The 24,536-nt window shown below is 44.1% G+C and overlaps 1 protein-coding gene across 2 annotated transcripts in view; it reads right to left on the minus strand.

Annotated features, from left to right (window-relative positions):
• The window catches only part of PFDN4 (prefoldin subunit 4), a 101,249-nt gene extending 82,848 nt beyond the window's left edge, over positions 1 to 18,401 (minus strand). The window contains exons 1-2 of one of the 2 annotated variants that reach the window (XM_069651130.1): positions 18,262 to 18,401; positions 7,167 to 7,274 (exon numbers count right to left, since the gene is read on the minus strand). In XM_069651130.1, the coding sequence (XP_069507231.1) occupies positions 7,167 to 7,274; positions 18,262 to 18,282 (129 nt within the window). In that variant the 5' untranslated portion in view covers positions 18,283 to 18,401. Of the gene's footprint in view, positions 1 to 7,166; positions 7,275 to 17,447; positions 18,239 to 18,261 lie in introns of those variants that run through there. The other variant, XM_069651129.1, reaches the window with a different exon arrangement.
• Positions 18,402 to 24,536: the final 6,135 nt, after the last annotated feature.

The following is a 24,536-nucleotide window of genomic DNA, read 5'->3' on the forward strand; positions in this document are numbered from 1 at the left end:
GACATACAATACATTACAGACAATTCCACTGCAGTTGCAAGATATGTCACTGCCTATCTCACCAAAGCTGAGAAAACAGAGCTAAAAGACCTCTGGGATGACCAATCATCTGACAAAACACAGTCACACAAAACTACAGAGCTTCGGTATAAAAATAAGCTCTGCCATAGAGAATGCAGATGCTACAAAGCTGCAGACGCAGACTGTTTAACAGGTACAGCCTTACATGGCAAATCTTAACACAGTCTGGCAACCTTGGTCCAGCTTCATCCCGAAAAAGAGTACTAAAATCCTACCAAGAGATAGAAACAATAGCCACAAATGATCCCAATACTCTCTGCAACCATGTTCCACAAGGGCACATCCCTAATGAAGATTTGTGTATGTATCCATACCAAATTGTGAATCCATTCCATTTCACCAGCTTCTGCAGAATGAAAATCATGGCATATTAGGCCCTTTTTGCAATTCAGACGATCGTTCCAGCAAACAAACTCACATAGCCAATATGGTATACTAATACTGCTAATGTACAATACATATGGTATCAAAAATAACTGGCAGCTCCCTCTCTTTACACAGAGCCAAGTATCTCTTTGCAAGAAAACCTTCAGAACAGTAGGCATAATATACCCCACTGGTGCCACAACCACTTCGGATATGGGTTGTTTGACCTAAAAACCTTTACCTACTGCCGAATTGACTGAATTTTTTGGGTCGAATTGTTTTTGACCTACTGCAAAGGGAGGCCCCCCACAACCCGCCTAATGCGGCGGAGAACCCACACACACTCCTCCTCAATTAACAAAATGCCTATTTAATATTCCTTCAACCCAAATGTACTCACTAAACTGTAGCAAATAAACAGTTATATACCTTTTGGCGGATTCTAGTTTAAACATTCCCTTAATCACAACACAATTCAAACAAACATACGATCACACTAACTCTCACATAATTAAACTTTTTTTATCCTCTATGGATTCCCCCCCCCCAATCAACCGATGATTATTTAATGTCAATACAACAACAGTGCAACGCACACAAATTTTGTACCAAGCATAGTACATTGACTTTTTCTGACCCTCAAACAGTACATTCTATGTACATGTAAATGTGTATGTGATTAAAGCTATTAAACTAACCTACTTAACAAATTATACTTTTTTTTCTTCCACAGAAAAGAACCAGAGATTCCAGCTTTATTACTGTATGCAACTATGTAACCATACTGTCATGATACCCGCTCCCGGGGAGCCGGTTCAAGCCCTGCGTCCCCGAAAGCGGACATCCAGTCCCCAAGGAAGGACCCAGCAACACCATATAGGGGCCCTTTCGACAGTGTCCTGGCGCCTATGGTGCCAGGCTCATAAAAGACATCAGTCCTGGCGCCATGGGCTCCAGGCTCATTATGGAAGTGTTTGGGTGCACTTACCTGATGCAGACCATGCTGCAGGATCCCGGTCTCCTTGAGGCCTGAAAGGAACTACTTTACCTGTGGGACTAATTTACCATCCGGGTGTGGTCGGGGAAGGATACATACCTGGAACTTCTTCCAAGGCTATTTAAACCCCACCCGAACAGCCACACGTGCTTCGCGTTGTTCTGCATCTAGCAGCTGGACGCTCACTGTGTCTGCTCCTGCATCCTGACTTCTGCCACGCCTGCCAGCATCCTGGATCACCTGCAAAGGAAGAGAAGAAGAGAACAGAAGAAGGAAAAGTCCTTACCTGCTAAATCCGCATCCCGGAGACATCTCGCCGACAATCCTGAAAAGGAAGACTTATTTAAAAGCTCATCGCGTCGATCACTGCAGCGCCGCATTCCACTCACCTTTACAGGGCGCCTCCATGTTCAGCAGCGATCATCCGGATTCGCAGTCACGCCCCAGCGCCTAGGGAGAAAAAGACCAGAACAAAAAGGTGAGAGAGAGAGAAGGGAATAAGGAAAGCTAAATCTCCATGTTAAGACTTACCTGTTGATTCATTCCCTCTTCATTTCGGGTCCGCGCCGCATCCTGGCATTTCCGAACCCCGGCCCCTAAGGGGAAAAAAGACATCAGCGTTAATGAGCGAATAAAAAGACATTACCAAAAAACACTCATTAAAGACTTACCTGATTTCTACAAGGATTTCACCTCTCATCTCGGGTCGGTGCCTGTTCCCCGGCATTCCGTACCCCGGCCCCTATGGGGAAAAAAGACACTAGCATTAGTACATTAATGCATGGACACAAGGGGAACCTCTTATCAAAAAACTTACCTGGAAGCCAAGCAAGTTTGGTTCTCACCAATCCGAAAATCCAGTGAAGTAACTGGATACCAACGCGCCCCTGCATCAGAAGCAGGATGGAGAGCTCGTCCTTCCAGACCCTAAGGTGAGATGCTACGAGGAATCACAGAAGGGTTTCTAGGAGGGCGAGAGGGGAAAGTGGGAGGCTGATTGCATTACCCCGCAGACAGTTAATCCCCTATTTTCGCCTACAGAAGGATACTTCTGCGAGCCAGCAAGCCAGATTTGGGGGCCCGGTCCAGTCCGTCTTCCGAACCCTGCGCATCACTTTAGAAGAGGTCACAGCAGCGCGAACCAGGCCAGCGCCTCCGTGGGAGTCAGGTGAGCATTACACATACATAGTATAAACAAATACATATTCCATTAGCACTATCCTCAATTGTACTCCAATCATAAATACCATAACACTTTAATTATATCATTCCACCATATTACAAATTCTGTATACTCCCCATACAGTACCTATAATTACAATAGACATATTACTATAGTGCCCAGATTCTTGAGGGCATTGCAGCATCAACCACTACAATATAATTAAAACCATATAACATGCATGTACAATACACCACCTTCGCCCTGAACCCCCTGCAACTGAAATAATGTCAGCGGACACAAAGAATGACAGCAGACTCTGCCTCATCTGCAAACCCTTTTTCCACCGATAAAAACAGCTCCATATCATTTCTACTCCACTCCCCTACCCTTACAATGCCCTCTTTCAGCCAAACAAACCCAAACGTGTTTCCCAAACTGTTTGTTCACAGCGCTGTCCGCGGACTGCCGTGGCACCTGCACGCCCTCTTTTCACCTATGAAAACAGACCCATATTATCTTCATTCCACCCCTGCACCCCTTCCAGCCCCTCTTTCGACCACCAAATAACCCCAAATGTGTTTTCCAGACTTTTTCCCCACTGCGATATCGGCGGACAACAGCCACTGCCTGCGGATCCAACATGGCGACCGTTCCCACAAATATGACACTCCTCGCGCTTTTCACCATCGAATCAACGGGTGCGCCCGATGTCTGTGGACATTACGCTGCCCCCTGATGGTCCAGTGGGTGTTCGCGGACTGAATAGGAAAGAGAGTCCTCGGACGGGACCCGAACATTCCAAACATTTTTTTTAACCTACTTTTAACTACTCGACGAATTTACACAAAATGTACAAAAGGCACGCTTTCCTGGTGCAGATTTGGTGAAAATCCGTCCAATAGTTTGGGCTGTAGGCAAGAGCAAAAAATATTTTCCATTTCATCTATGAGGATTTCCACACATTTTGGGACCCCCCCCTGTAACTTTGCCCCCCCTTGACAAAACTACACCAAACTTTGCAGAATCATTCCGAGGGGGCCATATATTTCTGTGCAAGGTTTGGTGAAGATTCAGCCAGGTCGTCTAGGGGGGAAAGATACAAGCTGCAAACAGTGATTTTGCTATGGGTTGAGCAATTTAACCATTACTACAGGGCCGCTACCGCAGGCCCTGTGAAAAATATGAGAGAGATTTGGCAAGTAACTTTTTTATTTTTATTTTTTTTTTTTACGGCTGGCTGGCTGGCAGCTTTCAACTTCAATAAGTACTCCAATTGTGTTCTACAGAATTAGATACAACCAGTGCTCCAGATAAGATTTTGAGGTGGGAGTATTTTAAACTTTGAGAGTAAATGTGTTTTCAAGAGCATAAAAAATTACTTTTCTCCTTTGCAAGAGAGTAAAATGTATGTGACATCCAGCCGATGTGTGCAAAAACGGTATGGAAATCATTACTATGCGGCAGCTTTCTGCATTGTGACAGAATACAACTGTCATTTCTCCAAGGTCGGGCTATTTGATCTCTCCTGTTTATACTATTTTGAAAACACAAAAATCTAGCCAATTACATAGTACAGCAAACAAGAATTGTGTGTTTTGAGTTTCGATAGCAGAATTGTCTTTTGAGGTTTAATGAAAATCCTCATTTTCTGGAGCTGTTACTACCTAATGGTATAACAATGTTATAGTACAATAGTGCGGAGAGGAAAGGACTCCATGCTAAATTCTATCTAATCTCATGGTCAAATGGTTATTTATTTAGCGCTTTTGCAAAGTGCTGTACATAGAACATATTGATCACAATTATCACCAAACCGAAATCGATATTCCTTTTATCGACCTTGAAAGGATGAAAGGCTGAGTTGGCGTTGCCGGGATTCGAACCTGCAACCTACAGATTAAGCATGGATCGCAGCAACTGGCTGGGCTATCTTATTGGCTATCATCCTTCAGAGGTCGGTATAATAATCACAGTCCCTAGATGTTGAACAAACCATGTATGAAATGCTACATAAAGTTAAATACCTATCTGGATTAACAAAGGGACAGGGTTTGCAGAGTTTCCATGTCAATTACAAATGTAGCTTTCATTTGTTTTTGAACAGCACTTACAAACCTGGAGAGTCAGGTTTTGGATGTTTTAATTGTAGTCCTGAAGATTCAATAGGCTGGAACACCTGTGATTGGTGTAATGACAATCACTCACGCTTGAGCAAAGACTCTCATGCCACTGCCCATTTATAGTAATGTACCCCATTGACTGCAAGGTTGAAGGGATGTAAACTAGACCGTGCATAAACAATTTACACAATTATAATTAGAGTGTAAATTAAATTATAAGTGTAAAAAATGATCTGCCTACGCATGATTATGCACACAGCACAGGAACTCTGAACAATACAATTGTGCAATACTGGTTTGCTTTCAATGGGTAAAAAAAAGACAAATAGAAAAAAAGCATAATTTGTACAAAATATTAATTCTCAATTGCAATTTAGTTTTCCATCTTATTAATTATACAATCCTAAAATGCTAGGAAAATAAATATGCACAGTGCTTCCGTTCGCTCCATGAGCAGCAACACAGCAGATGCTGAATGGAAAGAAACCATTCGGTTTATCATCAGGGTGAAGTTTCTTTTTTTGAAAGGCTTCAGAGAAATACATTTATTTTGTTTGAGATTACAACCATGTAGATAAAAAAAAAAAAAATAAAAAAAAAGCATTCTGGTTTCTTGACCTTTGCCCTGCCCAGCCCTCTGCTCTAGACTTGTGTGTAAATGTACACAGGAAAAAGAAAAAAAAACTGCATATTTACAAGATTTTCATGTGTAAAAAGACCTGGTACGCACCTTATCCGGAGGCCTGGATATAACAGACCAGTAACTGCACCTCAAAAATAGACACCATGGTGCAAAGGGTCAACTACTTGTTCTGTTGGCTAAAGCTCTCTGAGCACTCATTTCCAGGCTCTCGGGGCTGACTTCCCACACTATTTGGACAAGGTTAGACTGTGATCAAAAGATAGTACAATGTATGAATAAAATGCGGCCCACATTTACAATGGCAATATTTGACTTTTCATGACATGGTGCTTCAGTAGTACCAGAGAGCATATTTGTTTGAAGGATGTGTGAGAAAAGGGTGTATTTTATCAGTAGCACACAACACTGTCTTGAGGTGTTAGCCCATCATGCATTGCCCGTTTTTCTACCAGGTCAAACCCTCAAGCATTGCCCATTTTTCCATAAACATTTTAATTCATGGTGAAAATGTGGGTGTTCATTCTTTCATTGGGTAGAGACTTTGAATTCTAAAGGGATTTAACAGCATTTGAATTGTCAATTGCAGAATTATCCGGCAATTATGCTCATAGCTTTTTTTAAATGAATGTCCAGAGATGTAAACTCCTGGCTAAATGTCAAGTGAAGAAAGTTAAGTTTGTTTGTTAATCCTTTTATTTGTTTTTAAAATGTGTGTGGGTGGTTTGCTAAATTAGTTGTGCAAAACTTAATTTGGCCGAGCACAATACTTTTTTTGCAATCTTCAGTTTGAATAAAAGAAATAATGTGTTACTGAAATACGGAGCCAGCAATGTTTTGAAAACAAGGTGCCGTTATCAATAAATATTTTATATTACCTCACCACTAGTGGTGAAGATGAAAGATCCGACAACATGCCCAGATGGCCATGCAGCTCAAACACCTCTCTGTGACTGCAGCTCTGGAAATGCAGAGGGGAAGACACTAACTGTACAGTGTAGTAAACTTTATTTCATCTAAGTCAACATACAGATTCATAGCACCACTCTGGACATGCAACACCCACCAAGTGGCACCCAGCCTGCAAAGGAATCTTAAATTTTCAAAACAACTACTGTCAAAGTGTTCTAAAAATCGTGCTGCCCTGGGAGTTGTGTAGCCGCTGGCAGGCTATGCGTACTGCTAAATGAGCAGAACGCCAGGAATTTGGGCCTTATGACACCTTTAGCAATACCACATCCAAGTTCAGATCAAAAGTTACCTCCTGTGTTTCAGTTATGACTGATCGTCAACAACCTCAGAGTTCAAAGTGGTACACATTCTTATATTTATCTAGGGCCTAAAGCGGCGTAAAGTATCAGTAAAACTTTCTGAACAGTCAAAACTATAAATGGCAAAAGACAAGTGCACTCAAAAGGAAAAAAAAAAAGAGAACACTAAATCAAAACACCTTCTGGTTAAACAAGAGTCGCCAGCAATGCATTAAAATATTATCCCAATCTCAGATTTCTTTCCCCACCAAGGGTCCATCAAAAATGGTGAACTGTGTCAGAAAATTGTGGACTTGAGACGCACAACACATGATGGCACGGCCATTATAGAGACTTAGTCATTGCTTTTCTTACCCATAACTAGTCTCATCTACAAGAATCATCCTACCTTTTATTATCACCCATATTGTTGGTACCTAGGCATGTTAGAGCATTAATAACTGTTCTGAGTAAGCAAAGTTATTTGGAACACCTTACATAGAAATTAAGACACCATCTTAAAAGCAATTACAATAAATAGGTATACCTTTCGCACATCAATTTCTTCCTTTAGCTCTGTCAGCCGGCTTGTATTCCTTGCAAATTTGTTTATCTTCTGTTGATCTTCAAATGTAACATTTACATCTTCTGCACCCTGAACACAAAGCAGGAACAATTAAGCAGAGCATTTTTGTTCAAGTTATACATTTCTGTGCAGGTTATACATTTCAAACGAAACAAGGAGGGTCATGTATTTTATCAGCCAGTGTCAAAACTGGTGACTTTAGTCAGATTAAAATATTTACGGACTATTCAGTTGTCTGGGACAGGGAAGGTTCAAGGCACTCACAGAAAGAGTGATCAATACTCTTAACAGGACCAAACCGGAGAACCCAATAAGCAATCCTACCACCAATCAACTATCAGTTATGATAAGATATGGCATTTATAACGCGCCTATACACAAGTGTTTCAAGTGCCTCTCCGGGCACAAACGTACATATGCTGAATGCTGAAGAAACTGTACTTTCCAAGGGACTGACATTCTGCCCCATCCAGGAACCCGGCAGAATACATCTTTGTGGGGAAAATCAAAAAGGAAAATGTCCATGGGCAGACCATTACACAAAGGAACGGCCGGGATTATGATGGTACGACAAAAATGTTCAAATTGGTCAGCTCCCTTTGCGTGTAGGCCAAAATTCCAGACATACATTGACTGTTTCAGAAAATGTGTACGATCTCACAACCTTGAAAAATAACATACAACTAAACAGAACCGGACCTCTGAAGAAAGAAGGACAATTAGAACACGCCAAACAAATAAGGAAATCATAATAAAACCTGCAGGCAAGGGTGGAGATGTTGTGTTCATGGATATATAAAGCAGGGATAGAAACCACTTCTCGACACAGACATTACCAGGAGTGATGACCCTACCATGGAGTACAAAAAGACGCTGGAATAAATCATCAAGCCCATACCAAGAAGTGTGGAGGAACACCTTCAGGGACCAAAATTAAGATTGGATAAGCAAGAGCAAAAAGCAGCTCCTTTGTGCACAGCATTAACCAGTGGTCAAGAGCTAGCAATGGGGGCCTAGTGCATAGCGTTCTGCAAATCTAACTTACACATGACAGACTAACTTATAATTTTGTCCATTATTAATAACCCCTTTATGTTTTAAGTGTCATATAAATGTGCCCTAATATTTATTTATAGATTGTCCCAAATCACGTAGGGGTGTTTTGTCAAGCATCAATTCACGTCGGGAGCCAAAAGTAGCACCTGGCAGCAGGCTACCCAGGTTCTTCTAGGCTGCAAGCAGGAGCTAAATAGCTCTCAGCTCCCATCAAAATGTTACTCAGAGGTACCAGCATGTGAAAAAAGTCCAAAATAAAATGTCTATTTAAAGTGCATTGTTTAAGTGTGCAGAATAGGCTTTCTATCTTTAACGCTTTTAGTGTGTCACTGCCCTCAACTGCTGATCTCATAATGCTGGGCTCTTGTACCAGTCTAGGCTCTTGTACCAGTCTAGCAAAGTTTCCCCGAGTAATGTCCACAACCAAATCCCTTGTGGGCAGTATTCATTCGAAGGTGGCCTCGATATACTGCCCCTCTGCCACTGTTGCTCTTATTCTGGAAGGATTTTTATGGGCTCTTTCTTTCCACAAATATCAAGTATATCCTGTCAAACACGATGGAATCAGTTGACGTAGATTTATGTTCTTTTTGGTAAGGTCTTAAGACTTTGTTTCGGGTGAATAAAAAAGTTCTGAATATCAGATTGTGGGCCTTGATCTACTAAACCCTTTTTTGCAGAGCCTCTGCCTTGCTCCTTCCGCACCCCTCTTCAGTTTATTCTATGTTCCTTTTTTCTGGCTAGAACAGGCCTGCTCTTCTTCTTGGCCTTGTGATTCATCAGCCATTTCTATAGATAGTCTTAGGTTTCTTAACTTTCGTATTCTGCCTGTGTTTCTTTGCTATATAGTATGGGTGCCCGCTACAGTTGTTGGAAAGTAACATTATTATTTGCAGCAAGTTCCGAGCAACCTTCCCAAAAGTAATGCTGTTGGCTTCACTTAACTATTTCTTTCAGAATATTAGTTTGTAATGTCATCAACTGGGTTTGGCTTTCCCTGGTCTGTTTTATACAGATTCTAAAACAGTCTCAGGTTCACACCTACCTGTAAGTTGCTGGAAGCTCCTTTAAAAAGTACATGGGTTTTACTTACCTTGAATAGCTGTGTGCCATCCTACAATAAATGAAAGTTATTGCTTGCCTTTAGTCTCTGTTTCACTGACCTAAAAAGCAACTGTAATAGTATATTACATTAGGTTTTACCTGCCTCGAATAGCTGGGTGCCATTCTTAAAAGGTGTTCTGTAGGTGTAGCTGACCTTGATCTGCCTGGTGCAATCCTAAATCAGCGTAAAGAGTCCTTGCTTATCTTAGTGTTCCACTGAGCTGAAAAGCAACTGTAATTGTATTTTACAACAAAAGGTTTTACTCATCTGGTATAACTGTCTTATCCTTAATATGGTTATAGGTTTGTACTGTACCTTGAATGAGTGTCGCGCTATTCAGAAAAGTATACTTGCAGGTCGGTTTACTAAGTGATTCCTTAACTGAATGTCACTGCACAAATGCTAGGGTCTCCTACCCTTGTATTACTGAAAGTAAATGTGTTCTGATATGGTCTTACTTCCCTAGAAATAGGGTTAGTATTCTGAAAAAGGTGTACGCTTTGGTCGATGTACCTTCAAGTATTGTGTTGTATTTTTATAATGTGTTTATGACTAAGTACTTACACCAAGACTTAACGTGGCCTAACTTAACTTTCTGTATTTTGTCAGCGCCCTTAAGCCTTAGGGTCAGTGGTTTTGCACTATATAAATCCTAAATAAATAACCATTTATTTTTTATAATACTTCGGGGTGCAAGCGTTTCTGTTGAACCCTTGGTATACTAGTTCTTTGTATCTTCCTACAGCCCCATCCCCCTCCTAAAATAAGCCTGGTTGACCAGTCTATGCTACTATATACTCAGGTGGTACTGCCTTACACTAAGAGTGGAGTCTTGTACTGTCTCAGTTAAATGGTTTTACTAAGCCCTTTCTTGGACTGCAAAAAAAACTGTCCTAACAGCGTGCAGTGAGAAGTAGTTGTCTGGTTTCAGTATTTCACAGTTGACCGTCGCTCAGCGCTTCGGGGCTGCAGCAGCAGATGCACTGGCAGTATGATTTCTAGGGACTTGGACGCGAGCCCCGTGGGCCACTGCCAAGTTTGGACCCTCAGGACTCAACCTTTAGTTTGAAATGGCAAGAAACCCACTGGCTGGCACATCTCTGCAGGTGGCGACACTGGACTTCTGCAGCCATCGAAAAGTGGACAGATGTCGTGGATGGAGTGCCTCTTGAAGATTTCTTCAGTTGGTTGGAGCCTGGCAAGCTACACGCATCGAGCAGCACTATGCCAGGGGCCAGTGTACCCCCTCTTCTGGGCGATACACAGCCATCTGGCTTCCCAGTGGTCACAAACAGCCTCTGGACCCTGGACAATGCTGATGGACTTCTTGGTCTCAAGATGTCCAGGCACTCCTCTTTATGACCCACGACGATACCTCTGCAGGACGTCGAGCACACCAGGACGGCTTCCAAGACACATAAGGTAAAGAGCAGCAGTGGCACAATGTTTCCTCGTAACTACGGGAAAAGGTCACCTGTCCCGGTCCTCTCTGGTTCAGTCCTTGAATTAGCAAAGCAGCCTTTGGATTTTTTTGAATTGTTGCAGTCGCAGATCTCTTCCTCCAGCTCCATTCAGGATACAAGCTTCAAGAATACTGCAGGTTTCTTCTTCTGACACAGAGGCAAGTGAGGGGTCCCTTGTTATAAATAGATCCCCATTCACTCAGGCTGAACTATGCTCAATTAGCCAATCATGCACTAGTGCATTCATCATGCAGCATACAATCAGGCTCACAGGCATTCCTCCTGAATATCGGGGTCCATTAAGGTGGAGTTTAACAACGGTAGTCCAGGAGTGACAAGCAAACTTGTGTCTAGCATTTTTGCCAGGTCAATGGGCACAATGAGATTTGTTGCACCATAGAACTACCTGGTGTATTAATTGCCTGTCTGGAGTTAATCAGGAGCACGTTTACAACATTTCGGTTTTCAGCTCCAACAGTTGGTAATCGTGGGCAGTCATATGCTGCCTCCTCAGAGTCTTTATTTAGAGCAGAAATTGGTGTACTCAATGGCTCTGTGAGTAGAGCTAGATGAGGCAGTGGTGCAGATGGAGAAGTAGTCAGTTTTGTGTTTCTATTATAGACTCTTGTGACCCTTCCTTTTGAGAGGGTAGGTGTTTGTTACTTTGGTTTCTTAAACTATACTTGGGAGCTGTTCTCGTGTCTGCGGGTGCCTCTTTAATGATATTAGTTACCAGAGTGTGCCCGGGCAGCTCTCCTCGGGTGTGTTTTCCAGCATCCTCACCTCCATATTGGGAGCCACCGGGTGACACGTGGCTAGAACGCAGCTTCAGCATCATTTGAGGCTTTCAGTAGCACCGGATGCCAGTTGAAAGGTAACATCCTGCCCCTTCAGTCACTACTCAGCGTTCTTGGATTCAGAAGTCCACTTCAGCAGCTGATCTCACAGCTAAACAAATAATCTCAAACATTTCCACATAGCAGACTTCAGGCCAAATGGGAAAAAAATGTTCCTTTAGAATGGCAAGCCGCAGAAACATTTGTCATGATCAGAAAGTGGAAGTAGGCATCCCTGGGGTGCAGGGATGCCAGATAATATCCCTAAACAAGCAGAATGATCTTTTGAAGGCATTCCATTTTGAAGGTCTTCGTGCCAATGAAACGGTTCAGCCTCTTTGGGCTACAATAATTATACATGTGTTGTCCCCCAGGGACCTATCCTCTACCCCTGGCTCTTTCACATCTTGCTCAGCTGGCACTCCTCATCTCCCCCAACGTCCAGTGTTATGCAAACAACAACTATTTTTCAGACTTCCTGGTAATTCACTGGCACCTTCTTTCATCCCAGACTGCCTATCTGCCATCCAGGCAACTATCTCTGCCTCAATGCCAGCAAAACAGAGATTTTCCAATTGGGACCGCTGCTCTCTCCTTCCCGTCTCACTGGCCTCCCACCTTGGGCTCTCCCGCTGCTCCTTCTTCAGAAACCTTGGAGTCATCTTTGACTCCTCTCTCTCCTTCATCCATCACATTAAGGACATGGTAATAAGTGCCACTTTCAACTGTTCCTTCTCAAAGGAATTCTCCCTTTTCTCACTTTCCCCCAGAAGCTCAATGTATCCCAAGCCCTGGTTCCCTCGAGGCTTGACTATTGCAACAGCCTCCTCCTCTTATCTACCGTTGTCCACTCTGCGCCCACTTCAGTTAATCCAGAATAGAGCAGCAAGACTCATCCTTGACCTTGGCGTTAAGCCCAGCGACCACATCTCTCCTGCCCTAAAAAGTCTGCACTGGAACCCTGTTGCTGCACGGATCAAATTCAAATCCCTCTGCATCAGCCACAAGGCTGTCTGGGGCCAGGGACCAGGGCCCAGACTATCTGCAACTCGCTCTTACAAAATACTCTCCTTCTAGACCTTTACGTTCCACTGGCACCAACTCCCTGTGTGTAAAGCATTTCACTAAACAGAGAGCAGGAAGTCGTTTGCTTTCCTCAGCTGGATCCCTACAATGGAACAGCCTTCCCCTCCCTCTGTGTCTTCAGCAGGACCTTCTTATGTTCTGAAAGCCCCTCAAGACTTTGCTCTTAGTCCTTCTTCCCTCCTCTGCTAATCTCAGTTGCTGTGATTAGTGTCTCGGACCCATATGCATCCTCTGGGCCCCTGAGCACTCACACCCAATCTCCCCAGCTTCTGTCTAACTACAGCACTTGTATCGGCACACCGTCTGCATTCGAGACTCGCACTTTTCCACCCAACACGGCTCCTGTCTGCATAGCACTTACCATACCTTGCACTTCATCTGTGGCTCACCCTCGAGCACGGACAACCCCAGCACCTACCCATCTGCCCTCTTCCTTGCTGCACTTGCTTCTAAATACTCACAAGGCATAGTGGGTTCGGCCGTCCGTTCCCCACTGTATTTTTAGTATATTTAATTGTACTGCAATCCCCTGCTCCCTCCCTGTTGTCCTGTGGACACTTTGAAACTGAATTTATTTACTATTTAAGTGCCTAACAAGCAAACAAACTAAACTAATAATAAGTCAGACTAATTCAGACCTTCCCATTCGGCCTGGGTACCATAGGAGTAAAACAGCTTGCCAATCTGGTGCCAATTAACCTTCTAAAGGGTTCATTTCTGGCAATGTTTCAAGACTACCTGCAACCTAGCATTTCTCCTGAGGGGAGACCTGGGCGTCGGGGTAGGAATAATCCCTGAACGGGGACAAAAGAAGCAAAGTTCCAGTCAAAGTCTTTGTTGGACAAGATTGATCACCCAGACATCCATGGAGGTCCTTCACCCACTATTGTGGAAAAACTGCTGACTGACCCCTAGTGGCCTGGAGAGAGGAGCACTGCATTTTCAGAGAAGTCACTATCTCTTTGCTGCCATCTCTGCCTTTCTCCTGCTAAACGCCTCAGAGAAGAAGCAAGGGAAGGAGTCCCTTATAACTTCTGTTGGTGGAGTAAGGCGGTTTGACCCAATCAGGTCTTCTTAAGGTCCTGGCATGCTTATCTGCCTTAAGCATGCAGTGAACTTTTTCTTCTAGGGTATCCTCAAACAACATGTTGCTCTCAAAGTGAATCCTCGTGGCTGTTGTCTTTCGATGGAAAGCTGTTCCGCAAATCTTGAATGGTCATCTGCCCGAGGCCTGCCACAGCACATCCCATCACCATGGCAGGCGTTTATACACCATCATAGGCAATGTCTGTTTTGTACAGAAGGGCTTTGCACGCCAGTTTTAACCCTCCCAGGGCAGCCTCATTTGTATGGGAGGTTTGGGTTGCAGCACATAGGGCCAGGTGGGTTTCCCCATAGACCATTTTCATGGATTCATCCATCTTCCTGTTGGTGCTGTCCCTGATGGATTCCTCAGGAGCCGCCAACAAAGACCTGCTGACCGGAGTAGGTATAATAGAATTCTCTGACAGGAATAGTAGCATAGCTTTGTCTTCCCCCGCCAAACAGTAAAGCTTGCTCATAAATCTGGGAACTGCCACCTTCTAGGGGTCTCTCCATTCACCTGTGCAGAGGTAGCAAGCATGTTTTTATTGGTCTATTAAACTGTGGAGGTGGAGCACTAGTTTTCTCATCTGTAGCAAGAGGAGCCGGATCTGAGAAACCCATGTAGCTCGCCACCCGAATGACAACTGAAGTGACTGCCTCCTTGTCCAAATGCTTCCCATTTTGCTCAGCTTCCAAAGAGGACAGCTTAAGAGGAAGAAGAGCTGAACTGCTACAGGAATCCAGAGAGAGGGAACGGGAGCCTTTCTGCTCTTTTTGTATTCCTCCTCCTTAATAACCTTTCAGAAAACGTCCAGTAAATGATTCTCAGAGGCGCTCTGATTTTTTTTGCCTGTTTGCCGGCTCCTACAGGAGACATGAAAGAGGAGGAGATTCCCCCATTGTTCAAGTGCTTGGTCTTGCGCAAGTGATTACCCATCCTTGATACCTTCCACCAGCATTCAAAAACACTGAACGGCCTCTGCAGTACAAGAATACTTTTGAGCCTGCCACCCATCTCATGCACACCCATAATGCTTCTGTTGTCATAGCAACTTTTGGTCTGTAAGAGACTGTTCTTACCTTTGCCCTCGAAGTCTGCATGAGGCTCAATGTGCTTCCGACTTAAGCGAGGGACGTTGGGATAGCCACAACTCCCAGGACAAGCACCAGAGATGCGGCTGGCTGTTGGCTCAATCGGCACACCCTCGCCTCACAAAGTTGCTAAGAGCCTCCCTTCCTCTGGCCTCTTAGCTCCATAGCCCAGTTAGCTGAGAAGCCCAAAGGCTGGGGTGCACAACATATGGCCTGCAGGTCCAATGCGGCCCTCCACACCGCGATATGCAGCCCGCCAAGAGTGTTTACTTTTGTAAGGAAATACGGCCCATTTCAAGCAGTCTGACGCATTTCATTACACAAGTACCAACTTCGGTTGGAATATTTTCCCTGTACAGCACTTTGGGGTAGGCCGCAATATAAATAACAAATCATCATTATCAATCATATTCATTAACAGTTTGCACATTGTTGGGGTCAGCCATACGTGACAAAAGTCTGCAGTACACAAAGATCTTGCAATTCGAAGACAGCTCTGTAATCAGTCCCGGCTGAAGATGTGTGGGGTCCCAATTAAACCGTATGGTTGCCCCCCTCTTGCTTAGAGTGAAAAGCATTCTGCGGCACCCATGGGGGCATTACATTATAATGGAGATAAAGATAAGGTTAATAGCCGTGATTTAGCACGAGACGGCGAGCCAGCAGAGAGCTGAAACACTAAATGGCCCCTATTTAGCAATGAATCCTTCTTTGAAAGCGAGTGGCTGACGTGGAGGAACCAGTGTCCAAAAGCAACAAGGTGCTAACACTTCCCCAATGGAAGTGACAGTCGGACGGGCTCAGCCAACACAGCTTGCAAGGCAGGTGCTGCAAAGCACACACTGTAAGCCCCAAAACTTAATATATGAAGGAATACATTGCTGTGTTATTAGACTGCTGACTAGCAGCACTATGGGAGCAGTTAAAGGAGCCCCCTGAGCCACAAGGCCCCTGTCATTTTAAAGGGGCTGATGCCGTCCCTGCCAGTACTGATAAAAGATCCTCATCCTGGCAACAGATGATCTATGTTTCCTTGCCAGAAGTCGGTGACCAACTGGTACATAATGGTTTGGCAATAAAAGAAATAAAAAAATCTTGTCATTGTGAAAAATATATTGCTACAGTCCAGGAACTTCCAGACAGCATTTCTTTGTTCCTTGGGCATAAATAATTGCTTTTTCGTGTTACATTAATGTAATCTGTTGCATGAACCTATTTTGCTGCGCTTGTAATTGTAGTTAGACTTGCACGGCAATGGTTTATGTGCGCTTGCATGGTAATAATTCCTTTTCTTGGGTCAGTCCAAAAGGAATGACCCATGAGGCCTGGGTGTCATGTGTGTGAAAGAAAGTTTCACTAATTTAATATGCCATTTTAAATTGTGCCATTAGGCACAAAGCTCCCAGACTGTCTGCAAAGCTGAGACGGCCGGTTGAAGGGAGGAGTCGTCGTGCAAAGCAGACCAGCCATGCAGGGCACTGGAGGAAGGCCCACCTAGAGCAGCACAGCCCAGGAGGATGTGCATTAACTTCAGCAGACCTTTCTCATGTGGAAGAGCTCTTGCAGGAGAAAATGGAGCAATGCAAGGGGGTGCAGGTGGCACTCAGAGGTAGGTGGGAGGAAGCTCCTGGAGTGTTGCGTACAGGGAGGGGAGGAGCCGCACCCCAACCCTTCAATCGAAACAGTCCCGGTACTCCTCAGTATGGCAAAGGGTGTTTGAGAGGGAGTAAAGAGAAAGGGTGATAACGTTAGTGTCGAAGTACGTGAGATACAGAATAGGATGATAAAGAGATAGGGAGAGTTAAGGAGAAGTGAGAGAGGGAAGATTAAAGACAGACATGAGAGCAAGCGGGTGGTGGAGGAGAGAGACAGAAATAGTAACAGAGGGGAGAGAAAGAAAGACAATTGTAAAATTGGGGGAGAAAGAAAGGCAGAAAGAAATAGTAACAGAGGAAGGGAGTGAAAGAAAGAGCAACAGAAATATTAACAGGAAGAGAGAGAGAGAGAGGGAGGAAAGGGGGAGAGAAAGACAAAAATGGTAACAAAGAGAGGAAGAGGGGTGAGGAAGAGGGGTGAGAAAGAAAGACAAAGACACAGTGGGAAGGGGAGCCCTGTTCTTCCTCGTCAGAGAACTTACTCTCCGAGGACCCCCGTCTTCATGGCCAGGATACCTTTTCTGTGAAAATAGGACATCCCTGCATTAAACACCCTCTGGAACACCCGAGGACACCCTCCTGGTATCTTTCCTCAAAGGAGGCCGGATCCAAGGGGAAATGTTAATCCATTTCCCACACCCTACGGTTGTGCGTTAAATATAAAATATTCAATAAACATGACCTAATAATGCAACTTTCAGAAATCACGCAGGTAGTTAAAAAGACAAGACTGTTGCACATGTCGGTAACCCTTGGGACGTGAAGTCTTGGTATTGGCAACACAAGATATATCAGTATGGTGGCATTATGCACACCCATAGATGTCAGCGTTTGTGGATAAAAGGGAAGCATCCTAAACTTACCTGCGTAGTGTCCGGGTTTATTCTGGAGACCTGGGTTTCAACCATTTTCTCCAGGTTTGCAGCTAAGCGCATGGAGTCTCCCTTCCATTAACTCTGCCCAAACCTCAATGTGATTGGCTAGACAGTTGCCAACCCTACCGATTTAGACAGTTGACTCGTTGATAAATATTGCAATTTTTCAGTCTCCCGCCTAAAATAACTATATCCCCAATGCATTCCGATGGGGAAATGTACATCTCCCAATTTCCCCTCCCAGGTGCTGTCTGAATGTTGCCATGTATGGATAGTAGCCAATCACATTGAGGTATGAACAGATGGGCGTAAATATCGCTCAGATTGGTAATTTGACATAGATTTTTTTTAAAGGTGAAAGGTGGGTGACGCGGCTGGGCGGGGAAGGGGCGCGGCGTTCGATGACGTCATCATGTTTTTCTTTCGTGAATGTAGGCAACTTTGCGTTTTCTCAATTTTCCATGACAGGTTCTTGTGCACGTGCATTCTACTCCACACGCCCAGCCACGTTTGGTGACGGGTTTTTCTCCTAGGAACACGAGAATCTCGAGTGAGAAAAGCTGCTACCACTAACCTACCGAAGAAGGAATAGGCTCTACAGAAGCCATAACCTGTCACTTCCCCGGCCTCTGAGTCTAGGAGGAGGGGGGGGGGGGGACATAGTCCTCGTATTGTCTACCCAACCACTCTACCTCCTACCGCCCCAGCAGGAATAGAACTATGGGTAACTCGATCATTCGATAAAACATCTAAAATCGAAGAATACAAGCAATGTCTGTCTCTACAAGTCTCACATACTCGCCTTTTTCATGGTAGCCGCCATCTTTACGATCGAACCATTTGTTTTCTTTTGCCGTAGGGAGACGGTGTTTATAATAACACATTACCCCAAAGAGCTCTTTGACCCTATGTCTGCAAAATTACTATTGTAGACGTAATTTAGTCAGAGGAAGTGATGCAGCCGAAAAATGCATCTGTGAATTCGCACCAGAGAATACTTTAGCCACATTAAATATTGAGTTGGTATCGTCCAACTGACAACTGTAACGCGCATGTCCCTAAAAGTGACGAAACGATCATGTAACGAAAGCTTCCATGTTTGAATGGTTTGCTTAACTGCTTATACTTAACTGCGCTTCACTCACATCTGCAAGATCCGTTCAATATGAACATGTTTAGCAATATTATCAAGAAGCACATTTCAAACGAGGCCATTTACATATTTTTGTGGGTGAGGTTGAATTCTGTTTTTGAACTGCATTATATATATATCTCTATATATATATATATCTCTTTTGGGTACTGATTTCCATCAGGCAAAGTGAGTGGCACTCTTCACAGTCGTTTTGGTCAATAAAACATCCGGATGCCAAAATGTCAATTGGTAGAAAAAAGTTTTCTTTATTTGGATCCTTACAACTCAGCCACTCCCATGGTGCAAAAAAGTGTGCGTTTTCGGGCGTTAACGCGTTTCGCGGCAAATCTCGCCGCTTGTTCACTGGTTTGACACATGTAAACCTTTTCTCAACACAAAAAAACATTCAAACAATTGAAAGACAAATACAATTAATTGTTCACCATTGAATCCCGGATCCGCGCTTTAGAAACCAAACTCAGGTATGGTATTCGGTGCTTTAAATTAAATAAGTAAATGTACGTATAGTCCAAATATCAAAACGTAAAAAGTCTTCTCGGTGGATGAAATTCAGCAATGTCAACTTGTATATGTGGTGCGCTGGGGGCTGGGCCTGGCCACATGGCGCGCGCAGCGCAGACAGAGACACGGACCCCGTGTGTGGGTGTGTGCCCGAGCGGGAACTGCCTTTTGGCAGGCTCCGCACTCTCTTTTATTTACTCAGTCACGTGGAGATCACATTCCTCATCAACTTTTAGATAGCTATTCAAACATGAAAGTTGCTTGTATTCAAACATGTGATATATGGTCACTCAAACATTGAAGTCATCTGTGGCTTTCCCCTTAGGCCGCCACCCAAAACATGTGGACCATTTGTAACTGTTCAAAACAAACTGCTGCTGACGCAGCACTTCAAGTCTCTCGCCAGGGCTAGCTCTCAGTCTCTCAGCCTGGCTGAACGTAGACGCCATTGAGGATGTAGCCTTTCAACCTCGTCGATGGCACTGGTTGCTTTCAGAGTGCATACCGCTCGCTCCTCTCTCGGTGGGGAGTATAGGGTGTGTCCCTGATTCTTTCTTCTTCATGGCGGACAGGAGACTCCGGGGTTGCCTCCTCCACAAGACCTTCTCGTGGGTTGTCTGTCTGTGTCGGCTGGTCTTCTCCAGGACTACTATCTGCTTTGCTTTCCTCCCACAGGGTCGGCAGGACTTTCTGGAAGTGCAAGACGTTTCTCGACACCGACTCGTGCCCTCGAGTGGCTGACACAAGGCCATGCTCTCAACGGGATAACGTCCATGGTTCTGATTCGTACGGGAGTGACACCTTTCCCTTCTGATTTTGGGTTCTTACCAGCACCGTGTCCCCAACATGGAGGTCACTGGCTACAGCCCTTCTGGCCAAGTCCTCCTTGGCGTTGTGTAACCGTCTCCTTGTTTCTATGTCCTCCAAGTCGGCCGGGGCTGGTTTCCAGGAGTGGTGTAGGGGCAGGCCTGTCTGCATGTCAATGCAGATGCGCACGGCATTGGGTTGTTTAGATTTTGCAGTAACTACTATGGGGGAGACCCACGGGGTGGCTCCCGATGTCTTTCCAATGATTTTCAAGTCTTCCAATTTCTTGAGTTCGGCTTCTACGGCGGCTCTCATATGGAAGAGAACCCTCCTGTGTCTCACTGCCCTGGGTTCGATGGTTGGGTCGATGTGGAGCTTCACTGATCGACCCTTGTTACACCCGATGCCGGTGAAGAGTTTCTTGTGCAGTTTGAGAAGGAGCTCGATGTTCTCGGCTCGGATGGTGAGGTTAAACTGTATGACTTCTAGGCGGTCGGCCGTGGTGCAGCTAAGCAGAGTATTGATGCCGGTATCCACAACATGGATCCGGGTCTTGCAGCTGATGCCGCGATGTGAGAGTGTCATCTTGAAATACCCCGTCACTGGGAGGGGCTTCCTGCATCCATAGGCGTAGAGTAGAACTGAGCACCGTCGGAGCGTTGGCTTGGGCTCAAGTTTGTCGAACCTGGAGAATGGCATGACGTTCACGGTGGCCCCTGTGTCTATCATCATGGTGACTGGGACCACTTCGTTCGTCGCTGTCTCCTGGTTTCACTGCTGAAATCATGTGCGCCTTCTCCTTTCTCCGGTTGTAGGTAATTTTGTTGTGGCTGGGGGATGGCTCCCTGCTAGACTGGTCTCCCTCGCTGCTGCTGGGGCTGTCTGACCCCTCGCCAATGATGGCACGGGTGCACCCGCTTCTGCTGTACTGGGGCCTCTCCATTGGTTTTCTTTGGCGGTGCTGTTGTCTCTCTAGGTGCCTGGTGGATCCTCGGGCTCCTGTGTCGTCTCTGTGTCCTGGAGTGTTTTCCCTGCGGGTAGTGTCCCTGGGCAGCCTAGAGCTTGGGAACACACCGATGCGTAATGATTTTCTTTCCCGCATTTGTGGCACATGGTGCCGTATGCTGGGCATGGTTCGTTCCTGCCGTGTTGTCCCCCGCACCATATGCAGTCTTTCGGTCTCATGCTGGGTGGCCCCCCTCGTGGCCTCTGTTGCCTCAGGGCGTTGATTGTCGGGGTATTGTTCTTCGACAGGTCAGTGTCTAAGGGCAGGTGACTTATAATCTGCTCCATCTCTGCCGCGTACTCGTCCGTCCTCTCGCATAGGCGTCACATGGCCTGGATGGTGTCGAGCGGGAGGTCCTCTTCAGCCAGGACCGCGCGCCTTAGCTTCTCTGAGGACAGCCCATGTATGACTTGTTGTCTGACGGAGAACTCCTCGTTCGGGAAGTCACATGACAGTGCCATTTCTCTCAGCCGGCTGTGGAAGTCATCTATAGTCTGCTGCGGGCGTTGTCTGGCCTGGCTCATCTTAAATCTTTCGAAGTCGTGGCTGGCCTTTGGCTTGAATTTCTTTGTGAAGACGTCCTTGGCAGTCGTGTAGTCGTCATCGTAGTACCTCGATTTGGTAGGGCGTTGAAGATGCGAAGAGTCATCGTGCCTAGGATGAGCATGAGAAACACCCTCTTTTTTTTATTGATATAGCTGATTACTCAACTTTTCAATGTATACAAAATTGTTAAAATACGCAATAAAATTGCGGAAAAATAAAATAAAATCATGATTAGATTTTCTATCATTCAATATCATTACATTACATAACTTAATTCACTGCTTTTGCCACCACTTTTCGACAGAGAACAGACGATCTCGACCACCAATTAAGCATATCTATTTCGTTATACTTGGCACATATTTATCAGTAATATGAAAACTTATTGAACTGAGTTCTATTAAATTAAGTTATTCTAAAATGATATCTAGGTTCTGTAAACAGTTAATTCTTGCAATTTAGATATACTGGTCGGTCTATCTAAATCTAGATCTAAAGTGTCAAGAAAACCAATAGTGGCTATGTATATACTCATGTTTTGTGTGGTCAATATCTTTGACCAACTATGTTCAGGTAGTACATAGGACATTTCAACCATATATTTTGCAAAATGTACACTTCTCAATTCCCACAAAGCTCTACAGTCTGTTACAAGATGTTCAAGCGTCTCTTTGACATATAAAATATTACAGTATCGACAATAGTTATCCTCTTGGCGAAGCTGTTTCCATTGTGCTAGAATGTCCCACGTGGGCCATAAGTTCAGGCGTAGACGTAGAATTGCCGAGCGTATCTTTGGGTTAGGTGCCTTGCATAAGTATGTCTCTGATGCACCAATTTTTTTGTCCAGAAGCGCTTGCGAATTAAAATGTTTGTAAGTAAGACAGGTTGCAGGTGTAGATATCCAATCTTGCATAAAGATTCTCTTTTTCACTTGATCAGGGTTGTTAATCAAAGACTCTAATGCTGCTTCAGCTGTCGCCATTATTGCCATGACATGATTTGTTCATTCTTGTAGAAAACGATACTGAGAGTGAAACATGTAGTCTGCTACAATCGTCAGCAGGTTTTATCTTTGGCATATGTTAAACATTTACGGAAAAGAGCACGTAATTGCCAGTGATACTTAGCATGTAATGACGTGAGACCCAACTCATATCTTAACCAAGGCCCTGGGGTGTATGGTGGAACCCTCAATAATTGTTGCCAATACTTTTCCTCTAATTTGTCAAAAAAGGAATTTTCAATGAAAGTGCCTATTTCGAGACCATATAATAAAGTAGGGGTGACTTTCTGTCGCCAATATTGAATTGCTGGAGGGATGGAAAATTTACCAAATTTATACAATATCAGCCTGGTTTGTGATATGGCTGGGGTCACTTTGTTTACAACAATTAGCTTCTGTGTATTATCAGTGGGAACATCATCAAAAGCTAAGCCCAGATATGTGTAATTATGTACAATTTCCAAATTGACATTTTTGATTTTCCAGATCATTCTATTTCAGCTGGAAATTTTGGGAGCATACTGAACTATTTGTGACTTATTCAAATTTATTGTAAGCTCATTATTATCAAAATATTGTGTTAAGGCTGTCAGAAGTTTTTGAAGCCCAGTAGGGGTTTTTGATATGAGTATGAGATCGTCAGCGTACCAAAGGGCTTGTATAACCACATTGTTCAATTTTGGTGAGTCTGACTCTACATCCTTAAAGATCTTTTTTATATTTTGAATAAAAAAATTGAACAAGGCAGATGCAAGTATGCAACCTTGTTTTAAACCTTTCGCCGTTCTGATGGATGCAGACAGCAGCTCCAAGATTGAGAGTCGTACTCATACTGACGTTCTTGAGTGTAAGATGTAGATGATGTCAGTTAGGGAGAAGGGACATTTAGCTTCAATAAGCTTCTGAATTAGTTTGACTCTTGAGACAGAGTCAAAAGCCACCTGTAGATCGATAAATGCAAAATACATTGGTGTTTTACTGTAATGAGCCTGTTTTTTTAAAGCATTAATTGTAATAAGATTGATGGCTGTCCCCATGCCTGGAACAAATCCCGTTTGATTGGGATCTCGCTGTTACGCTTCAATCGTCCAGCAGTTGGAGTCTCTCAGTACTAGACGGCAGAATATTTTACCAGGCGTTTCCAGGAGAGCTATGGGGCGATAGTTTGAAGGTGCCCCGCGATCACGTTTTTTGAAGATGGGGACTATGAGAGAAGTACACCATGATGCAGGTATCGATCTTGTACGTAAGATATGTTGAAAAATGTTATTCAAAATGATGGCGCATGATCTCGGATGTCCTTTCATCATGTAATTTGTTAATCCATCTGGACCTGCAGCTCGAGATGACGATAATTTAGTTATTAATTCTTCAATGATGTCAATGGAGCATTTTAGGTTCCATGAGGACTTAGATTGCATGGTATATTGGTATTGGTCGAATTTTGGGTCTTGGTATAACTTAGTAAAATGGTTTAACCATTGTATTTCTGAGACACCATTTAATTGTGTGTCGACTTGTTTTTGGCCTGTCGATTCATTGAGTAGAGACCAGATTTGCATTGTATTTTTGGTAGTGATTAATGACATAACATTTTCGCTGTCCGTTTGAAACATGGTGCTTTTATAAGCGCGTATCCAATTTTTGTATTTACATTTAAAGGTTCTTATGGCTATTTGTCTTTCATCCGGCGGCAATTTTCGAGTGGTTCTTAAAGCTCTTCCATGGTTCGTCTTGGTTTGTTGCAAATGGCTGTCGTAAACATGCTTATGCTTTTTTGAATGAAAAGCATGTAAATTATGAACGTCCTTGAACATCACCAATACGTCAAGATAAGATTCAAAACCAGGAAGTGATATTTGAGCTTGTAAGGTCTCTTCTAATAGCTTTAGTTTATCCTGGTTCCATCTGAATCGAGTTGTGGCATTATTGATTATCAAATTTGGCATCATCCAATTTTGCTGTTGGGCAGAGGTGGTATCATTCAAAGGCCAAGACAGGAGCAGAATATTATGATCACTCGTCGATTGTTTCAAGATCTCGAATTTAGAAACT

The sequence above is a fragment of the Ambystoma mexicanum genome, chromosome 3p (genome assembly GCF_040938575.1).
Source record: "Ambystoma mexicanum isolate Mex_15411 chromosome 3p, UKY_AmexF1_1, whole genome shotgun sequence".
Lineage (NCBI taxonomy): Eukaryota > Metazoa > Chordata > Amphibia > Caudata > Ambystomatidae > Ambystoma > Ambystoma mexicanum.